At 40.7% G+C, this 23146-nt stretch overlaps 1 protein-coding gene across 4 annotated transcripts in view; it reads right to left on the minus strand.

Moving 5' to 3' along the window:
- LOC138958207 (dnaJ homolog subfamily C member 13-like) overlaps positions 1-23146 on the minus strand; it is a 90869-nt gene that overhangs the window by 6863 nt on the left and 60860 nt on the right. Inside the window, exons 45-56 of one of the 4 annotated variants that reach the window (XM_070329299.1) lie at positions 22058-22149; positions 18320-18419; positions 16287-16298; positions 10190-10264; positions 8381-8581; positions 7883-7964; positions 7087-7303; positions 6162-6341; positions 5851-5991; positions 4844-4984; positions 4203-4302; positions 2398-2415 (exon numbers count right to left, since the gene is read on the minus strand). In XM_070329299.1, coding sequence (XP_070185400.1) covers positions 2398-2415; positions 4203-4302; positions 4844-4984; positions 5851-5991; positions 6162-6341; positions 7087-7303; positions 7883-7964; positions 8381-8581; positions 10190-10264; positions 16287-16298; positions 18320-18419; positions 22058-22149 — 1359 coding nt within the window. The remainder of the gene's footprint in view (positions 1-2397; positions 2416-4202; positions 4303-4843; positions 4985-5850; positions 5992-6161; positions 6342-7086; positions 7304-7882; positions 7965-8380; positions 8582-10189; positions 10265-16286; positions 16299-18319; positions 18420-22057; positions 22150-23146) is intronic. The other 3 variants (XM_070329300.1, XM_070329301.1, XM_070329302.1) reach the window with 3 other exon arrangements.

A 23146-nucleotide genomic window follows, 5' to 3' on the forward strand; every position in this document is an offset into this window, starting at 1 on the left:
GCGGCGGAGTAACGGCAGAAGTACTAGGACGAGAAACAGTACTAGGACCAGGAGGTGAAATGGGCACCGTCAAAATGGTATTGCGTGCTTCATCCGACACGACCACCAAAGGCTTGGTGCTAGAAGATTTAGGTTTCACTTTGCCCTTCAAATCGGATTTACCCTTACGTTTGTCTGGATCAGCCATGCTGACGAACAACGAAAACGTAAATAAGCAAAAAATTTCACAAGGAAAGTTACTGAAAATGAACGTAAACACGAACCGCAAGCAGTAACTAACACGCAGAAACAAACCAAACTTGCAACAAAACAGTGAACAAGCACAGGTTAAACGCCACAGACAGCAAGTCAGCCAAGCTGACAGAAGCAAAATGGCCACACGCACGTGTTACTGACACACAGAGTCCAAGGGACAAAATATCAGCAACAGCAGGCGAAAACGAACAAAAACCACAGAAAAAACAGAACGGGCTCACCAAACGAAGCCCTGACAGGAGAACGATGGGTTACGTGGCCGGCAAGTGAACAACTCCACCAAAGGCAGCCACAGAAAGCGCACAAAATTTCCAACACAACCTCTCTGCAAGACGCTGAAGTCAGTATGAGCGGTCACGTGGTGACAGAGAGGAAGTAGCTATATGGGAGGTAACTCCCAGGGAACCTGGCTGTTACCATAGCTATTCAAGCTTTTTGGTAGGGGTCGCTTCCCTTTGTTTGTTTTTTGATGGGTAGCGTTTTTTCAGTACCTAGCATCTCAGACGTAGTCAAATGCTTTATGTGATTCGGAGTAAGAATATGTAATTTAATGAGTCTTTAATTCGGGCAGCAACAGTCGATAAGGAATGACTTTCACCCCAGAATACAGGAACATAAAAACTTAAGTTCAAAAGCAGCCACCAATATAATGTTACCAGAAGAAGCCAAACCTTTGATCAATAATTCACAATTTTAGTCAACATAAATTAGCAAAAGCACTTTAAATTTGCATTTTAACTTCCGCTTGTTCAGACACACACATATCGTTGCATGACTGAAAGTATATTCCAGTATTATATATTTATTAAAAGCAGGTACAGAATATTACAATTAATCCGTACTCTTAGCTATGCTGTACTGTAAAACCTGGGTTAGTTCAGGAAAAGGGGAAATGCAAAAATTGCCAAAATGAGCTTGGAAACAACAACCGCAAAATAACAAGAAAAAAAAGAGCACAAGTGAATTAACTAAAAGTATCAAATGGGAAAATGTTACAAAATAAACATGAATAAAAAGTGGCCAAAAAAAAAGATGTTTCAGGTCTGTGCTGTCACAACAATAAACACTTGATTTGCTGCAATGCAAAAATTGAAATTCAGATGGTGACAACCTCACAGACAACAAAGCGATCGTTAATAGGGTTCCACATTGCAGAAACTGAAAATAGGATAACTGTCTTTCCCTTGAACATATTGGAGACATTTGTTAAGGACAGCAAATCCACTGATTACCCTTGAACTCAAATAAGAAAATATTACAGGATTTTTTTTACTTAGAAGAAAACTCTGAAACAGTGATCCCCCCCCCCCCCCCCCCCTTGAACTCAAATAAGAAAATATTACAGGATTTTTTTTACTTGGAAGAAAACTCTTCTTCTTCTTCTTCTTCGTTCATGGGCTTAGACTCCCACGTAGACTCGTGTTTTTGCACGAGTGGAATTTTACGTGTATGACCGTTTTTACCCCGCCATTTAGGCAGCCATACGCCGCTTTCGGAGGAAGCATGCTGGGTATTTTCGTGTTTCTATAACCCACCGAACTCTGACATGGATTACAGGATCTTTTCCGTGCGCACTTGGTCTTGTGCTTGCGTGTACACACGAAGGGGGATAAGCCACTAGCAGGTCTGCACATAAGTTGACCTGGAAGATCGGAAAAATCTCCACACTGAACCCACCAGGCGGCCGCGGCCGGGATTCGAACCCTCGACCTTCCGATTAAGAGGCCGACGTCTTACCACCACACCACAGCGCCCGTCGGAAGAAAACTCTGAAACAGTGATCCCCCCCCCCCCCCACCCCCCCCTTGAACTCAAATAAGAAAATATTACAGGATTTTTTTTACTTGGAAGAAAACTCTGAAACAGTGATCCCCCCCCCCCCCCCCCCCCCCACCCCCGCTTGCTGCAAACTTCTTTTGCATCCCTAGAACTTACTATTAAGGCAAAACCCCTTAAAGTTTAAAACTTCAAATTTGAGATGATTTTGTTTTTTCACGACCTACTGGAAATGAAATTGTTCCTTGTGATCAGAAAAACCATGATGTGAGTTAGAAATAACAAATGAGGTAAAACGTTTTCAAAAACTGTGCTTTACGCAAGCACATCAAAACATCATGCAAAACTGGCGGCATGCCACGTTACCTGAGTTGGATGAATACTCTACAACGATAGGGCAGGGACAGAAAGAACAACAGCTTCACTTTATTCCTTTCATCACAACATCCGATGCAAATCAACTGTTACATTCTTGATGATCTAGCAGAGGTACTAACAAGTCGCGTAAGGCGAAAATACAACATTTAGTCAAGTAGCTGTCGAACTCACAGAATGAAACTGAACGCAATGCAACGCAGCAAGACCGTATACTCGTAGCATCGTCAGTCCACCGCGCACGGCAAAGGCAGTGAAATTGACAGGAAGAGCGGGGTAGTACTTGCGCTGAGAAGGATAGCACGCTTTTCTGTACCTCTCTTTGTTTTAACTTTCTGAGCGTGTTTTTAATCCAAACATATCATATCTATATGTTTTTGGAATCAGGAACCGACAAGGAATAAGATGAAAGTGTTTTTAAATTGATTTCAAAAATTTAATTTTGATAATGATTTTTATATTTTTAATTTTCAGAGCTTTTTTTTAATCCGAATATTTATATGTTTTTGGAATCAGCAAATGATGGAGAATAAGATGAACGTAAATTTGGATCGTTTTAGAAAAAAATAATTTTTTTTACAATTTTCAGATTTTTAATGACCAAAGTCATTAATTAATTTTTAAGCCACCAAGCTGAAATGCAATACCGAAGTCCGGGCTTCGTCGAAGACTACTTGACCAAAATTTCAACCAATTTGGTTAAAAAATGAGAGCGTGACAGTGCCGCCTCAACTTTCACGAAAAGCCGGATATGACGTCATCAAAGACATTTATAAAAAAAAAGGAAAAAAACGTTCGGGGATATCATACCCAGGAACTCGCATGTCAAATTTCATAAAGATCGGTCCAGTAGTTTAGTCTGAATCGCTCCACACACACACACACACACACACACACACACACACACACACACACACACACACACACACACACACACACACGCACGCACACACGCACGCACATACACCACGACCCTCGTTTCGATTCCCCCTCGATGTTAAAATATTTAGTCAAAACTTGACTAAATATAAAAATGAGAATTCCTGTCTTTCAGCCTCAATCGCTCCAGATTGTACACTCTTGTTGAGTGGTTCACTGACAATGACTGTCTCTTGACAAACCATTAATAAAACCTGAGTCCATGTATTAACTTCCAACTGCATGACCATTAATGTTTGCTGCAAGCTCTTTTCAAAGTCTCTGACTGTACTGTTAGGAATTCTCCTTTTCAGCAACAAGAAAGGATAGCATGCATTACCCCCGGTACATGTATCAGTAAAGGTGGAATGGTTTATACAGGGTATACAACTATCTGTAACACAAACGAGAAAGACAAAGACTATGAGCAGAAAATAAAACCGTACAACAGGTGACAGTGCTTATCATTAATTAAGGGGAGAAAGTGAGAGGACCGACCATTTTCTTGTCCCTTTTAATCAACAAACAGCTATGTATTCTTTTCACACTTTTCTATCTTCTGAAACAATACAAAACTGTGCCAATAATTACAGTATCTCATGCTTCAAAAGTGATGATGACGTGCTGTACAAAGGACAAATAATGAGAGAAACATTGCCACAAATCTGTACAAAAGTGTGCTGTGAAGAGTACTGACAATATTTACAGAGCCTGAGGCCTGACATTTGTACAAAAGTGTGCTGTGAAGAGTACTGACAATATTTACAGAGCCTGAGACCTGACATTTGTACAAAAGTGTGCTGTGAAGAGTACTGACATTGAGTACAGAGCCTTATGCCTGACACCTGTAATACTGCGTGCTATAAAAGAGTACTGACCAGTGAGATAGCCAGCGATGTTTGTGTCTGTGATGAAGAGGTCGTGACGCTGGTCTCGGTACTCCTTCCACACTGGAGACTTGTCCAGGATCTCTGTCACCTGTGTAGCAAAGTACAGATCCTCTCATCATAGCCCAGACACATGCAATGTGGATGACAAGCCAAGAAACACAATTAAAACCACCACTACATTTTTCTTCTTCATTTTTTCATTTTCATTACTTTATTGTACTATCTCTGAGTCTGCACAAAAAGTTGACTCGTGTCCGTCCCAGCCCGGATTCGAACCTGCGACCATAAGATCACAAGTCCAGTGTTCTACCAACCTGGCCACCCACTCTTTTTATTTAAAAAAAAATTCAAATGTGTTCAACTCAAGGGGCTTCCAAAACTATTCAACCGCAATCCCACAAGTAAATGTTTACTTCCTAACGTTGGCACTATATCAACAAGGGACATTTTACCACCAGCGCAAATAGTATTAACTTCACCTTTGATTCTCTTCCCAGAAAAATACAAATTCTACAATGTCTCTGAACATTTGCCAATGTGTATCTTGCTGACCACACCAATTTACCACAATTGCTGTTTGACCAGCAACATTCAAAACTTTGACAATGTGTGTTGAGGATTACTCATACCTGTTCTCCATACTGTAAGCTGCGCTGCATGGCTTTGAGAGCCTTGACGATCTGAGCCTTGGTTGCGGCGGGATTGTCCACAGCCTCTAGGCCGCCCTCCAGCAGTCGTAGCAAGAAGGGAAGCAGCTCTGACTTCAGGGCCTGTGACAACGCACAAAGTAAAGATTCCACTATGCAACACATGAACACAGTTTAGCAGTGACATAATAAAGGCAAACATTATTAGTGGTACCAGCATTGAAAGGACACAAATTAAACCATTAAAAAGGTGTCCCTTCATCCCCAAACACCCCTGCATTGCAGCTGTACTTCCTTACAGGCCACAGATACTTTGGTTAAATTATTAGTGCAAAGGACAACAGAAGGTGTGTTACTGGAAGGTGCTCTCTCAGTGGAAGAGCCTTAACTTATAGGCATCACTGTAAATTAAACTGTGGAGTTCATGTGACAGCATTAGCTGCATAGACATTCTCTGGGCCACCCTTCAGACCCTTTGCCAACCCTATGAAAGAAGACGTCAACTTCACTGGTGTCACATGTAAGTCGTGCATACACTTTCATAATCACAACTGACTCCTAAAGTGTACAGGAACAGAAAAACTGAAACACTTAAATAGTTATGAGACAAAGAGTAGGATGGATGGTGGCGAGAGAGAGGGATGTTTACAGTGAGTGCCGTGTGCCGGGCTGTGAGCAGTACCCGCCAATGTTTAGCTCAGGCACCGTCGCGGCTGACCACCTCAGTTCTAGACAGAACACACTGCACCCTCATCCCAGTAAAGTGCAGCGCGCTATTCTGGCCATCTATCCCACTTTCCTCCTCATCTTCAAGGCAGACTGATACAAAGAGCTGCAAGTTACACCGACCCTAACGGCAAAGGCAAAGCCAAAGCCAAATGCTCGTCTCAAAACTATCCAAGTTCAAAATCTTATGTCCATGAAGATCTCCTTTCAGTATCACCCTCATCCTTGGTATCATGCAAGCCCACATCTTGATTCAATCTTACCTGTTGCACAAGGTCCTCCTCCCCCTTGTCAAAGATCTTGGCCAGCATCTCGGCGGCCAGAGCGATCATGTCTCGCCGTGCCTTCATGCCCATCTTCAGCGGCCCGATGCAGTCAAACGTAGACAGGCTCCGCACACATTGCTGAAATGCACAAAAATATACAGGATGTAAATTTTCTCAAAAGATCTTGGCCAGCATCTAGCAGATAGCACAACACTGTTGCTACATACTTCCCCAGGGATAACTGCGGAATTTCTCTCGACAAGAAAACAAACAAGAACAACACAACAATTTTAAAAACAAGTTGATACCTCGTTGGAAGCAAACTGGTGTGCCAGCTGAATGGCGGCCTTGGGGATGGCGTTGTTCTGGGCGGACATGACACTGAACACCTTATTGATGTATCCCAGCTGGGGGAGGTAGTCCAGTAGAGACTGCTGGGAGGAGCACAGGCACACCAAGGCTGTCGTCACCGTCTCTAACGTCTCTCCCTGCACATTGTAGTACAAAGTGTTTGTCAGTTACAACACAGGCACACCAACCCTTTTGTCACCGTCTCCAGGGTCTCTCCCTGCACATTGCAATGCAAAGTGACGTAAGTCAATCAAAATGTAGGCGACCATTTTACAGTCCATTACACAAGTTCTAATTACCCCCCCCCCCCCCCCCTCCCCCCCAATGTGCTCCTGTGGAGAGGCAGACACAAGATACAGCCCACATCCCAAAGGATTGCAAGAGCCTCCAGCCCCTGAGGAGTGAGACTTGGCCCAGGCTGACGACCCTCCAAGAGAAGGTGCACGGACCTGTCTTCAGAAGACTACCAGCTTCATCTCCTGAGCTGAAATCCGAGTATAAAAGCCAATCGACATGGAGATGACCTCCCCCAAAACACAAAAAGAATGATCTGCTAACTGTTCAAAACAAGGACTCATTTACAATTTCAAAATGTTAATCTCTGGCAAGGCAAGGCAAGGCAAAACAATTATTTAAGGAAACCCCATGAAAAGTAAGAAACACATACTATGTTTCAACATACACATAAGCTTATTCCGGTGAAAAGATAAGGATTTCATAACTCAAAAATAGAAATTCACAGATTATGATTGTATGCATGTGTCTATATCATTGCGGAACCAAAACAACTCTGACTTTATTATTTTAAAATATCAACATCAATTTAAATTCCTTTTAAAATACATTTGTCAATGTTATGAATACAACATCCTATGCACTCACATCGGGGTTGGTGATGCTGGTGAGCTGGGACCATTTTTCCAGCAGCTCTGTAAGGAACTCTTTGGGTCGGCGCAGCACCCAGCCAGGGTTGGTGATGAAGAGTCTGAGGAAGACGCCGCCGATCACCAGCTCTCCCTGCACGTTGGTGTACACCACCTCAAAGTCCTCCCTGAACGACCACTTGGCCTCGGTGCTCTCTCGCTGCAGCTGGAAGTGACTGTGAAATGAACAAGGGTTATTTCAATCAATCAATATGAGGCTTATATCGCGCGTATTCCGTGGGTACAGTTGTAAGTGCAGAGAATTCTTTTTATTTTTATTTTTTTTACATTTTTTTATTTCAAGTTTCAAGGTGGGTTTTTTTTTTTTAACTTTAATTTCAAGTTACTGTCATGGAATGTTCTACACTCTTTTATTCATATAATTAAAAATACGTTTTGTCCTGAATTAAGCACTCCAAAAATGTACCTTCCTTTTTTTCATTCTTGATGTGGAAGGTTAGCCGTTTATCCGTTACAGATTTTAGTCATCAGGTACAAAATGTTCCAAACTCCTTATATCTATTGCCATTGCTTTTGGTGCGGACTAAGTCCAAAAAAAATTCTTCTGCTTGAAAATAACTTAAAGAAAACTAAAATCATTCAGTTTTGTTGGGAATGTGACAGCTTACATGGAAGCATACATATTTGAATTACAAAGAATTCATATTCATGTGGAGAAAAAAAGAAATGACATAACACAAAAGGAAACAAAATTTGCCATATCCAGAAGTGAACAGGAGAGTGTGTTTTCTTACTTTTGTCGCAGCTTTTTGACTGTGTCACAGACTTTTTCCCTGGCCTCGTCATTCCAGATCAGTTCTGGATTCTCATGAGAACCTGTAACCACAAAGTTTAGCATAATTCTTCTGTTGTGAAAAGAAAACTCTGGGTGAGTGATGTTTGATTTATTTCCCTTAAACTTACCCCTGGTACATGCATGTGACACAATCTCTGTGAAGCAACACAGTCACACTAAATAACTTAACAAAACAAGAAAAGAAAACTCTGGGTGAGTGATGCTTGATTTATTTCCCTTAAACTTACCCCTGGTACATGCATGTGACACAATCTCTGTGAAGCAACACAGTCACACTAAATAACTTAACTAAACAAGAAAAGAAAACTCTCAGAGAGAATTTTTTAAAATTTTCCTCAAACTTACCCCTGTGGTACATTGCATGCGTCAAAATCTCTTTGAGCCATAACAGTCACAAATAACTTAACAAAGCAAATCAGCAAACAATAAAACGTACCCTCAAACATGTGTACGCTGGCCTCCGCTGAGTCTCGCATGGCGTCCATGAATATACTGGGCAGGAATTTGGTGAGGATGATTCGAACCTTGGGCCCCACCAGTTTGTCGCTCAGCATCTTCGCCAAGAGCTCCGCCGTCTTCTCCCGCACGGCCGGGTTGGTGGCGTTGCAGAACAGGTCTAACAGGTAGATTAGCGCACCTGGAATAACAAGGTGGGATTAGGTGACGGGAGTGTAAAGGTGCAAAAATGTCTGTTTTGATATGAAGGGATTTTTGTTCAAAAACGCACATTTGCAAAGTAGGTCTAACAGGTAGATTAGTGCACCTGGAATAACAAGGTGGGAAGGTGACAGAGTGTATTGTTAAAGGTGATAAAATGTTTGTTTTGGCCTAAAGGGATTTCTGGTCACTGGCATAAAAAGCACATTTGCAGAGAAGTAGTATTATCCTTTAGAACACCTTCTCAAGTATTAATATTTTGACAGAAATAAAAATTAGAACGATTCAGGTCCATACAGACAATCAAACAAGAACACATTCATGTAAAAAAAAAAAAAGATATGAAAAAAAAGAAGTCACCATCATACGTCCCTTACTGACTCACTGCAACTGTCACCGAGTACTTCACAGGTGTTACCACAATGTCATATTATAAACCTCACAGGTGTTACCACAATGTCATATTATAAACCTCACAGGTGTTACCACAATTTCATATTATAAACCTCACAGGTGTTACCACAATGTCATATTATAAACCTCACAGGTGTTACCACAATGTCATATTATAAACCTCACAGGTTACCACAATGTCATATATTATAAACCTCACAGGTGTTACTACAATGTCATATATTATAAACCTCACAGGTGTTACCACAATGTCATATATTATAAACCTCACAGGTGTTACCACAATGTCATATATTATAAACCTCACAGGTGTTACCACAATTTGTTTATTTGTTTATTTGTTGCTTAACGTCCAGCCGACTACGCAGAGCCATATCAGGACGAGGAAGGGGGGGAGGAAGGGGGGGATGAAGGGGGCCACTTGTCAAGCGATTCCTGTTTACAAATGCACTAACCCATTACTTGTGTCCCAGCAGGCTTTAGTAAAACTAAATTAATACCTACTGGAAGATTACCAGTTTCCAGTATGTTAAAATAGGCTTAACCTATCTACTGCTGGACTTACATCAGAACACTAACAGATTAAACTATACATGAATCGCGAGACAAGCGGCAAGAGAAGAGATTTTTGGAAAAAATACAGGTGAATGAGCAAGAAGGCAGAAAAAAGAAAAGAATTCATGAAGAAAAAGAGAGCATGACAGGAAAGAGGAACCAAAAATCTACCTAACAGCAAACTAGAAAGCTCCTGCGGTTCCAAAAACAGGAGGGGCCTTTAATTTCATAACCGCAGTGCTCCACTGCGGGATGTTACCACAATGTCATATTATAAACCTCACAGGTGTTACCACAATGTCATATTATAAACCAAACATTTCTGATAAGCACTCCTACGACAGAAACTCATCTTATTCAATTTCACAGTCGACCTTTAAGATTAAAACTGAACACACTTGGTCTTTAAATATATCACCGAGACTAACAAGACTTGGGCTGGCCGAAACCCTTGTATGTGTTTCAACATTTTGAAAGCTGACAAATTTTGATGAAGAATTTACCAAAACTGTTGTGTTTTGTTTTCTCTTTGTTTTGAAGTCTAGAAGTCTATCACATCTGAGTCAGGCAAATTATAAACAAGTGGCATAAAAACACGGTCCATTGAAAGTTGACCAACCTTTGACGAGCGCCTCTTTGACCACCTTGGTGTTGGACATGAGGGCGAACAGTGTCTCTAGCGTCAGCAGCTGACCTGTAAAACACACGGCATCTTGAAACAACACGGCATTACTGGGAGTTTTACTACTAAACAAAGTGATGATCTGAGTGAGGTAAGGATGTATATTGTTAACGTGATGGCAAAAAAGTTAAAAACAGAAAACGAACCCAGCACGAAGACCTCAAGCAAGAAATTAACACACGCTGTGCGTCGACACAGAGAAACACACTCATCCAAACATGCAAGCACTCACGTACACACACACATTCACACAAATCTCTCTGTTATTCAAGTACCAGAAAAAATGTGATGCTTATAATTATTCAGTAACTGTAGTAAAATGTCCAACCTAACAAATCTCCCCCGCCCCTGAATCCCCCACCCCCCCCCCCTTTTTTTTTATATAATAAAGACAACAACAAAGAAAACGTACACATTAGAATAAATGCTATGGGGTTAAAAAAAAAAGTGCAAGCATACATAACACATCCACATCATACCTAATTTTGATTGTTTTATTGGAACTGCCCAGTTTGGAACCTAAACTCATAAACCAGTGATGATTTAAAAAAAAAAATTCAAATTCAAATGGCAAAACGTTGTCCACATACTACAAGTTAAAGTATTCCTTTGGAGGCCATAATGTATACAGGTTAAGGTCACACTGGGGTGGGGATGGGGGAGGTGGGGGTGGGGGTCAGTGGGGTGGAGAAGGGAGTGCAAGACAGTACAAAAGAGGGAGTGTACCTGCACACATTATGTTATATCAAGTCTTATATCGCGCGCGTATCTCCAGACTCGGACTCAAGGCACAGGGATCTATTTATGCCGTGTGAGATGGAATTTTTTACACAATACATCACGCATTCACATCGACCAGCAGATCGCAGCCATTTCGGCGCATATCCTACTTTTCACGGCCTATTATTCCAAGTCACACGGGTATATTGGTGGACCTTTTTTTATCTATGCCTATACAATTTTGCCAGGAAAGACCCTTTTGTCAATCGTGGGATCTTTAACGTGCACACCCCAATGTTGTGTACAACGAAGGGACCTCGGTTTTTCGTCTCATCCGAAAGACTAGCACTTGAACCCACCACCTAGGTTAGGAAAGGGGGGAGAAAATTGCTAACGCCCTGATCCAGGGTCGAACTCACAACCTCTCGCTTCCGAGCGCAAGTGCGTTACCACTCGGCCACCCAGTCCATTACAGGTCTTACATACAGTTAACAAGGCAGATGAGTCCCACCACCGATACAAAGTACAACACTTCTTGTGTGCTTTCAGAAATTAACATTTGTCTTATGAAAAAAACACAGGAAAAAAACAGAGAGAGACAGACTGATAGAGAGATAAACAGACAGAAAGATAGATTGACACACACAGACACATACACAAACACATGCATTCATGCACACACACACACACACACACACAGTGAGGTATCTGTAAAAACACAGAATTCCACGATGTGAGCCCACCCAATCATGCCCCTCTGCAAAAATCTTTTGATAACACACACAAATATTCCCATCGATATAGCTATATATCAGTGTTAAATCCACACAGTGCAGTTAGGCAAAGCACACAGTTGTGGGTTAAATTTCATACAGTGCATCCAGTGCATGCTCTTCAAAAACACACTGTGGCCCAAGTCTCACTTCATTCTCTCTATAGTTCACACAGGCAAATTTAACCTCATCAGTCAAACAGGCAAAAACTAAACATAAATAAATGAAAATATATAACAGAAAGAAAACAATTGATTGACAATGTTTGCATAGTATGTTGTAACCTGTGTGCCATTTGCATATAATTCCCGATTGTAACTCATAAACTCGTAAGACACCACTATAAGCTGTAGGCTTGTTGTTTTCATGCTTATAAATGTACATCTATATATGACTAAGTGCCAAAAGGTGCGCACGAAAAGCGGACAAAGGGGCTAAAAAATAAAAGTTGACAAACACGACTGATATTGTGATTTTTGTTAAGACAACAGATGCTGGAATCCAATTACGAAAAGAAAAGATAAATTTACCCAAATGATTTTACAAATAACGATAATTTTGTTCGTTATATCATTCAAAACGGCACTGAGTCATAGCATTGAGGTTATCTCGCACGTTTTTAAAGCTAGGGCTTTGAAACTTGGCACACAACCAAAGTATAATGACCTCCAGGTATGGTGCACATCACATTAAACAACATTGAATTTCAAGGTCACAGCGAGGTTAAATTTCCTTTGCAAACTGGAAAATTGTCGTTGTCACGTCTTACATGTTTTAATACTAGATCAGTTAGACTTTACATACTTCACATACTTTCAGCATTTTTATAAAACCTCATTAAAAGTGACCTGCTGGTTAATCTTTGTCAAAGTTCAAGGTCACAGCGGGGTCACATCTGGTCCAAATGTGGAATATTTTCCATTTATTCAGCGCGTTTATAGCACGATCTTTGAAAATACACACAGTTCTAGTGTATAATGTTCACACACGATTAAAGTCTGGTTGAAAAAGTCAAGGTCACAGCAGGGTCGCGTTGAGGTCAAACATATACATTTTTCAATGAGGTTTTCTCATATGTTTTTGAAGCTAGGGCCTTGAAACTTGGCACACTACGCAAGTTAAATTAAACCTCATCAAATTCCAAGGTCACAGTAAGGTTAAAGATCCTTTAAGGATATTTTCTAAAAAAGGTGACCGCCTGGTTAATGTTTGTCAAATTTCAAGGTCACAGCAGTGCCATCTGGCTTAAACTTTGAAAAATTGTCAATTTCTTCAACTAGTTTTATAGTGTTTGAAGTCATTCACACATGATGAAAGTCTGGTTGATAAAATCAAACGTCAAGGTCGCAGCGGGGTCGCATTGAAGTCAGACACATACAATTGTCATTTTCACGAACGCCTTTTAAGCAACACCTTTGAAACTTCACACATTCCAAAGTTTTGATGTTGTTTGGTTATAATCAAAGTGTGGTCAATTTCCATGATTGAGAGCATTCAGAGGGGTCAAGTTGAGGTCACACAAAAAGTGATAATCTTTATAAGACTCACGTTTGCTGCTATTGCTCACTTGACATTGGTGAAAGTGCTTATTTTATAATTGTTGATCTTGATGTTTTGACCAATTAATATTACCAGGATCAACCATACCAGATTTCAAAGTCCAGAAGTTGTCAAACCTCAAACCTGTTGGAAGTTTCAAAGATTTAAGCATCAACAAATTTCTATTTGATTTGACCTTAAATAACAGATTTGACCTTAAATCTTAAAACAGATCAACCAGACTTTGGTTTTATATAAATTGAAGTTCAATACAATTTCCTTTTTTTTTTACCCAAACCATAACGCCACTTTGACCTTGACATTTGACTAAGGTCGACCAGACTTGGTTCATGTTTGCTGGTGTTGTCCATTTGTAAATGTACTGATATCTGAAATATGACATGACTTATGTTTTGTCGTTCCATGCTACATGCAGTGTCCGAACAATCTCATTTTTACCCACACGAGACCCTGCTATGACCTTCACATTTCTCAAGGATCAACCTTGAATTCTCCATGTTGAACAATCATTAAGAAAAAGCGTTGTTTGAAGTTTGAAGGTTCTAGCTTCAAAAATCTATGAAAAAATATGTTTCATCCGTTTTCTGAACCACATGTGACCCAGCCGTGACCTTGAAATCTGACAAGGGCCAACAAGACTTTTACCATGCATGGGGTCGATTAAACCCCAAATGTGTGTGAAGTTTCAAGGTTTCAACTTAAAAAACGTCTGAGAAAAATATACATTTTCCTTTTTGGACAATGTGTTGCACGCAAGACAACATGACAAACGCTCGTGTTATCATTCTTTTACTTTAAGGTCGACTTGCGTGCCCACTCTTTCGCTAATCTCAATTAAAATTCATCTTGGAAGTTCGGTTTTATTACGCTTTTAATTAAGAAGATTAAACTACGACAACAAATAGTTAGTTTTACCCATTAAACTCGATAAGGTAGTGACATTTTATGTTGAACGCAAGATGGTGTCGCACGCAAGATCTGAAAAGATGTTGACGACATAATTTCAACACTTGATAGCGCATTCGTGGTTCGTGATTTCTTCACAAATTTTGAACACAGAATGTGTCACGTGGTTCCGTAGATGAAGTAGATCTTTGTACATGTAAATTTTGTTTTTAAAAGAAAATAACCGTTAATTACCGAACATTTTGTCGCACGCAAGATATGACGAAATTTTCAAATTGTTTTCAAAAATGCTGTTCAAAAGTTCTGCAGTCTTTGCTGGATTACTTGAAAGACAGCAGTTTGATACACCGTTATCGCCTGAGGTGTCGACATCAATTCCAGAATTTTTGAAAAAGAAATTTAGTAAATATCTGCGATTGAAAAATGTATGCCGTGATGACGACACATCTTGCGTGCGACACCTTAAAATTCGGTTATCGAAAAAAAAAAATTCTCTCGAGATTTAGATTTGACGTTTGGTCTCGTCTGTAAAGCGATGTTTCAGGCATTCAATCAAACTAAATGCAATTCATTTGTGCTTCTTGTTATTTTTCTGTGGCATATTCAAAACACGAGGTATCACGATGTCCGTTTTCAGATGGCCGGTTTTGGCGTTATTTTTGACTTTAAACAAAGATAACTTCAAAACCGTTCAAGTCAGACACACGAAATTATGTCCACTATCTCTTCGCACATTCATCCACACACACACCAATTTTCAGCAGACACACGTTTTTAGAAACATTTTTATTGTAAAACAAAGTCGTCTTCTGTTCTGTGAGCACCTTTTGGCACTTAGTCATATATATACGACTAGTGTCTGTCTGTCTGTCTGTCTGTTCGCGATGCACGGCCAAAGTTCTCGGTGGATCTTTTTCAAATTTGGACACCGTATTCAGCTACACCCCGGACACAACCTCATCGATGAGATATTTCGCTGAACCGATTTTTGTTTTTGTTTTTTGTTTTTGTTGTCGGGATCCACTACCAGTAACTCTTCCTTATCTTCTCCAGTGTTTTCAGCCGCGATTATCTCCCTTCCTCCGTGTGGCGTCAATCCATATTCCCGTTACTACGTTACTATTTTTAGAAGGTCACTGCACGTTACTATTTTTAGAAGGTCTCCAGTGTTTTGCGCGTTTATCTCCTTTCCTTCGTGCGCCAGCGTACACCCGGCAGAGCCGGGTCCCAGGCTCTACTTCTTCCCGGCGAAGCCGGTACCCGGCGAAGCGGGTAATCATCTAGTTTCATGAATATGTAAACAGAAATAAAACATTCTTTGAAGAAAAGAACGTTCGGCAGGCAAAACAACCTTGTCTTTGACAGCCAAAGAGGATTCATTCAGGGTTTGGATTGGGGCAAAAATAAAAACAGTTTACCGGGGAGAGGGTTTGGGGCGAAGGCCCCTTGAAGCAGAGAAATGTGTATAATCTAAACATCAAAAATAGATTATCATGTGCATTTAGATTGACAGAAAATTCAATTTATGCAGATCCATGTACAAATCCCATCCCCGGTCATTTCCATGCATTCTCATGCTATTTCTGGAGGCTTAACAACACTAAAAGACTGCTTCTTTAAGCTTCAAAGAGGAACAGTGTAACTTGAAGGCCAGAATCATGAAAACTCGAATTTTGAGTTGGAAGGGGTACGTTCACGCTGCCTGCAATAGGCCTTAAAACTAGTTGGGTTAATTTAGCCACCCGTCTGCCCTTGCACTCCAAAATGTAGCCTTGCCCAATACAAAGTACTTGGTTAATGCACAAATACTGAAACCAGGCTTTGTTTATAATTCACAGCTCAAGCCCAATAAAATGCAAACAACTGATGCATACTGATCCTTATGCATGAAACAATAATACATGTGGCAAGGCAAAGAATAAAACACCAAAATCACACCAGGCCTATAAGGCATTATAACCACAAAACGGGACAACCAGGGGAATGATACAGGGGAAAACCCATACAGGGAAAAACCCATACAGGGGAAAACACAAAAGTATTTTCCTTTCAAGCTTTCAGAAAGCAGTTCTCACCTTGGCTGTATGCTGGATTTTCCCCCAAAATCAAAGTCAATACAAGAAAAGAAAAATTAAATGAAATAAGCTTCCAAATAAACAGAACTTAATATACAGACAAGACAAAACAAGACAAGAAAACAACTCAGAACACAGCAAAATGAATCAAAATGAAACCACTTGAACCAAAAAAGTTAACCACACTATCACAGAAGAAAATCCAGACAATCACCAACACTTCACGCAAACACACAGACTGTGACATCCAGACATCACCAACACTTCACACAAACTGTGACATCCAGACATCACCAACACTTCACGTAAACACACAGACTGTGACATCCAGACATCACCAACACTTCACATAAACACACAGACTGTGACATCCAGACATCACCAACACTTCACGTAAACACACAGACTGTGACATCCAGACATCACCAACACTTCACATAAACACACAGACTGTGACATCCAGACATCACCAACACTTCACATAAACACACAGACTGTGACATCCAGACATCACCAACACTTCACGTAAACACACAGACTGTGACATCCAGACATCACCAATACTTCACGTAAACACACAGACTGTGACATCCAGACATCACCAACACTTCACATAAACACACAGACTGTGACATCCAGACATCACCAACACTTCACATAAACACACAAACTGTGACATCCAGACATCACCAACACTTCACATAAACACACAGACTGTGACATCCAGACATCACCAACACTTCACATAAACACACAGACTGTGACATCCAGACATCACCAACACTTCACGTAAACACACAGACTGTGACATCCAGACATCACCAACACTTCACATAAACACACAGACTGTGACATCCAGACATCACCAACACTTCACATAAACACACAGACTGTGACATCCAGACATCACCAACACTTCACATAAACACACAGACTGTGACATCCATACACAGAAAACTAAAAAAATTCAGCAAGAATTTCCCAATTCTAAGTTAGTACTACATTCTAAGACTAGCCCTCTAACCCAACTAGTACTAGTAGGGGCAAATTGACAGGTACGTAATAAGCAGGCTTTCTAACAGCAGCAATAACATATTAGCATCTGCGACTTAATCCTCTCAGCACCAGGTCTAAATGGCAACTACAAATCTTCATGTGATGAAAATAATAATAATGTGGGTATTTTCATTGTGCAAATCGTATTATAGTTCTAAGAAATAAAGAACCATGAACTAAGACTACCCAAGTACATTGTGCACCAAAACCTTGAAAGCTCATCTTGATCTCTGGTATACTTCTTCTTCTTCTTCGGCGTTCCAGAATGTTCTGGTTACGTGTGAGCTCGTTTGCCCATTTGGGTTCCCCAAACTATACTCTGAGAGCATAGTCAGCTTCACTCCGCTTTCGTTGAGTAGGCACGCTGGGTATTTTTGTGTTTCCATAACCCACCGAACTCCGACATGGATTACAGGATCTTTTCCGTGCGCACTTGGTCTTGTGCTTGCGTGTACACACGAAGGGGGTTAAGTCACTAGCAGGTCTGCACTTAAGTTGACCTGGGAGATCGGAAAAATCTCCACTCTTAACCCACCAGGCGGCAGCGACCGGGATTCGAACTCACGACCTCTCGATTAGGAGGCCGACGTCTTACTACCACACCACTGCGCCCGTCTCTGGTATACATATAAGCTGGATGATTTCATCACTTCGAAGAGAAGGAAGACGTTGGGAGTATATAATTATGTATATATCCAGACAGAACCAGACCAGACAATCTGTATTAATAAGTCTGTGCCACATACCTGGCTTCTGAGCCCGAGAAATTGATGGGATTCATACACTAGCAGGTCGGTTTAGAGCTATAAACTACAGAACGTACAACATTTAACGCGTGTAACCCAAGAAACCAAATTAAAATATATAAAACAACAAAAGATGACTGTTAGCAAGAAGACAAACTCAACCCATTAAAAAAAAAGAAGAACAGTTTGCTATCAGCACTCAAGCAGCAAAGAAAGGAAAAGACAACTCACATTGTTTGACGCTGTAGAGGGCAAAGAGGAGGTAACCCAGCACCTCGGCGGCAGCGATGTCTTTCACACACTCCTGGTTCACTGTGACACAGTTCAACACCTGTACACAAAACAGACAGCAGAATTTAACAGAAACTTCCAAAAGGGCAGGGACATAGCTCAATAGGTAGAGTGCTGGCTTTATAACCAGTTCGTCACTATCGGTGTTGGTTTGAACCTAGGTCTCTGCAGAATTTATTTCCAAAAAGTCAAAACTGTGCAGACTTTTAGGCCAAAAAAAAAAGAGGTCTGTTTACGGTAACATAGGCCAAAAAAATAGGTCGGTAGGTCGGGATTTTTTCTTTCTTTTTTTTCTCCAAAAAACCATATTTTTACATTTTTTTTTTCCCCAAATGCCAAAAAAAAGTCTAGGGTCGCGCGAAAAAAATAGGGTCGGTCGGGTTACCGTAAACAGACTATTTTTTTGTTGTTGCCTTACATGTGTCTGAACATCCCTGTATGCACGCATGTGACCCCAAGCTCACAGAAAAAGTCTCAGGGCTTGGAAAACACGAATACATGCATGCAGAAGAACAACGATAACAGTTTTTTACTGTTAAAATGTACAAGTTTTTCTCTGGCGGTTGGTGAAAATGTGAACCTCGAAAGGGCAGCTCAATCATTAAAGAATCTCAAAATCTCAAACAAATGAAGCAGAGCGTTATGCTGAACCCATGTCCTGAAACCTGAGGGAATATTATTACTAATATTTTCTGAGGTAGCAGAAGACTAGTTCTGCATAACTCTTATATATATACTCATCATGAAAGGTTTTCAATATTTAATATTTTGATATTAGGGATGACTTATACAAACCAGTAAACAAGTCGCGTAAGGCGAAATTACTACATTTAGTCAAGCTGTGGAACTCACAGAATGAAACTGAACAATGTCCGCCGCTAGTGCAAAAGGCAGTGAAAGTGATGAGCCTGTTTGGCGCGGTAGCGGTTGCGCTGTGCTTCATAGCACGCTTTACTGTACCTCTCTTCGTTTTAACTTTCTGAGCGTGTTTTTAATCCAAACATATCATATCTATATGTTTATGGAATCAGGAACCGACAAGGAATAAGATGAAATAGTTTTTAAAACGATTTTGGAAATTTAATTTTAATCATAATTTTTATATTTTTAATTTTCAGAGCTTGTTTTTAATCCGAATATAACATATTTATATGTTTTTTGGAATCAGAACATGATGAAGAATAAAATAAAAGTAATTTTGGATCGTTTTATAAAAAATTAATTTTAATTACAATTTTCAGATTTTTAATGACCAAACTCATTAATTAATTTGTAAGCCTCCATGCTGAAATGCAATACCGAAGTCCGGCCTTCATCGAAGATTGCTTGGCCAAAATTTCAATCAATTTGATTGAAAATTGAGGGTGTGACAGTGCCGCCTCAACTTTTACAAAAAGCCGGATATGACGTCATAAAAGTTTGTTTGTTTGTTTGTTTGCTTAACACCCAGCCGACCACAAAGGGCCATATCAGGGCGGTGCTGCTTTGACATATAACGTGCGCCACACACAAGACAGAAGTCGCAGCACAGGCTTCATGTCTCACCCAGTCACATTATTCTGACACCGGACCAACCAGTCCTAGCACTAACCCCATAATGCCAGACGCCAGCAGGCGGAGCAGCCACTAGATTGCCAATTTGAAAGTCTTAGGTATGACCCGGCCGGGGTTCGAACCCACAACCTCCCGATCACGGGGCGGACGCCTTACCACTAGGCCAACCGTGCCGGTCACATCATAAAAGACATTTATCGAAAAAATGAAAAAAACGTCTGGGGATATCATACTCAGGAACTCTCATGTAAAATTTCATAAAGATCGGTCCAGTAGTTTACTCTGAATCGCTCTACACACACACACGCACAAACACACACACGCACAAACACACACACACACACACACACATACACCACGACCCTCGTCTCGATTCCCCCCTCTATGTTAAAACATTTAGTCAAAACTTGACTAAATGTAAAAAGGGAAAACGCAGAATATGAATAGCAAGAAAGAATGAACATGGAACAAAAAAACATCACCATATCAAAACCAAAACATCAAAAGTTAAAAAGGCTAACTTTTGAAAACTTCAGGAATAATTTGTGTAAAGGAAAAATAAAACACACACAATAAACACACAACAAAATTAGTATTCACTTAAAAACAAAATGAGCCTACAGTCAGTCACCTGCATGGTGAGAGTGTGAAGAGGAAAACGCATCTGAAATAGCACTGTTATTTGTCACAACACATCTAATGTGTTTTTAACATGTATGACCGTTTTTTTACCCCGGCATTTAGGCAACCATACTCAATTTTCAGGGGTCTTGCAGAGTATTTTCCTGTTCCTATAAACCACCGTACTCTGACATGGATTACAGAAACTTTTCCGTGCATACAAGGGACTGGGTGGCCGAGTGGTAACGCACTTGCGCTCGGAATCGAGAGGTTGCGTGTTCGACCCTGGGTCGGGCCGCTATTTTCTCCCCCCTTTCCTAACCTAGATGGTGGGTTCAAGTGCTAGTCTTTCGGATGAGACGAAAAACCGAGGTCCCTTCGTGTACACTATATTGGGGTGTGCACGTTAATGATCCCACGATTGACAAAAGGGTCTTTCCTGGCAAAATTGTATAGGCATAGATAAAAATGTCCATCAAATACCCGTGTGACTTGGAATAAAGGCCGCGAAAGGTGAACATTCGCCTAACAGGCTTGAGGTTTGCTGGTCGATGTGAATGCGTGATATATTGTGTAAAAAATTCCATCTCACACGGCATAAAAGCGCTTTGGACTTCGGATAAGGCGCTATATAAATAAAGAGAATAATAAAAAGAGAATAATAAATACTTGGTTTTGTACTTGCATGTACACATCTAGGGGGTTAAAATACTAGCAGATCTGCGCATAAGTTGACCTGGTGGATCAGAAAAATATCACGGCCGGGATGTGAACACTCAACCTTTCAATGTGGGAGGCAGACATCTTATTCACTAGGCTACCTGTCAAAAGGTCAATAAAGCACAACAGCAAATCATGGGTATACATGCAGGGTTTGGAGATAACTCAGGTGGAAGGTGGTGCTGGCTTAAAACTAATTGTTGCTATTGGCGTGGGTTTGACCCCCACGTTCAGGGAGGGATTTATTTCACAGTGTCAACTTTGTGCAGACTCTCATGCATGCTTACAATAAAGATCCCAAGTTTACAGCAAAAATCTTAGGGCTTGGAAACATGAATACATGCATGCAGAAAAAATAAAAATAATTGGGTAGCACCAAACTGTGTGGCAGCTTGCTTTCCCCACCAGCCCAAAATGTCCCTGACTTTAACCTCACTGGATGACATACCATTACCATTGCCCTGACTTTAACCTCACTGGATGACATACCATTACCATTGCCCTGACTTTAACCTCACTGGATGACATACCATTACCATTGCCCTGACTTTAACCTCACTGGATGACATACCATTACCATTGCCCTGACTTTAACCTCACTGGATGACATACCATTACCATTGCCCTGACTTTAACCTCACTGGATGACATACCATTACCATTGCCCTGACTTTAACCTCACTGGATGACATACCATTACCATTGCCAATACAAGATAGTATACACACAAAAGTCAGCAGAAAGACAGCCAGAGCAACAGTGCATTGTGAAGTAAGCCCTTACCTCTAGTGTAAACTGCTGCATTCGCCCACAGTTCTCCAGACGCAGGAGAGCAAAGAGCAGTTTGAAGTGACCGATGCACTGAATCTCAACACCTGTACAACCAAGCGTATATTCAACTCACAATTCACAAAATCAACTTCAGCAGTGTGTTCCATAATTCACCTTTGAAATGATCCACACACATTCCACTGAACTACAAAATTGGCATAATTAAAAAAAGAGCAAACTTCAGAGAGAAATGCCGCAAGCAAATGTCATCAAATATGTCTACATCAATTTTCATAAAAATCAGTTTGGTCGTTTTTGAATAATGCTATTCAGACGCAGACAGACCCAAACACATAACTAAGAAGACAAACATCACCTCCACCTTCATAACTTTCAGTCAATACTTGACAATTTAAAAAAACAAAAACACACACATGATAATGGCAGCTTATAAAGCACAAACCACTGAGTTCCGTGCTCTCCGCGCTTTACATATTTACTACAAATTACAACACACTATTTCAACATATACATTTTACCATAACCACAGAACAATATACTCAGATATTCATCTTTCATCTATCTTCTATCTATATCTATATCCGGCTTGTGTGTTGTGTGTGTGTGTGTGTGTGTGTGTGTGTGTGTGTGTGTGTGTGTGTGTGTGTGTGTGTGTGTGTGTGTGTGTGTGTGTGTGTGTGTGTGTGTGTGTGTGTGTGTGTTTGCGTTGCGGTGAACCGCGGGGAATAAATACTCTGTTTCGCGATACAAATTACGAAAAAAAAACCTTTTTTGTTCGGCTCTACTTCTTCACTTCTTTCACTTCCGCCACACAAAAGCAGCGCTTTTCTGCATAGCGCTTTTCTGCACAGGTAGTACATCTAAGTATTGCAATTCTTGTACAAAATCCCTCCCATCTTCAAAATATTGCCACTAATATATACTACCCCTCTCATCGTAAATATTCTGCATCAAATTTGGTGGGCATATTCAGGTGGACCCCGGGCACAAACTGGTGGATGAAAATTTTCAACACGTGCTCTAAGCCGGCGAACCGCCACGCTGCATACTCTGTCTCGCGATTCACCCGGCGAAGCCGGG

The sequence above is a fragment of the Littorina saxatilis genome, linkage group LG2 (assembly GCF_037325665.1).
Source record: "Littorina saxatilis isolate snail1 linkage group LG2, US_GU_Lsax_2.0, whole genome shotgun sequence".
Classification (NCBI taxonomy): Eukaryota; Metazoa; Mollusca; class Gastropoda; order Littorinimorpha; family Littorinidae; genus Littorina; species Littorina saxatilis.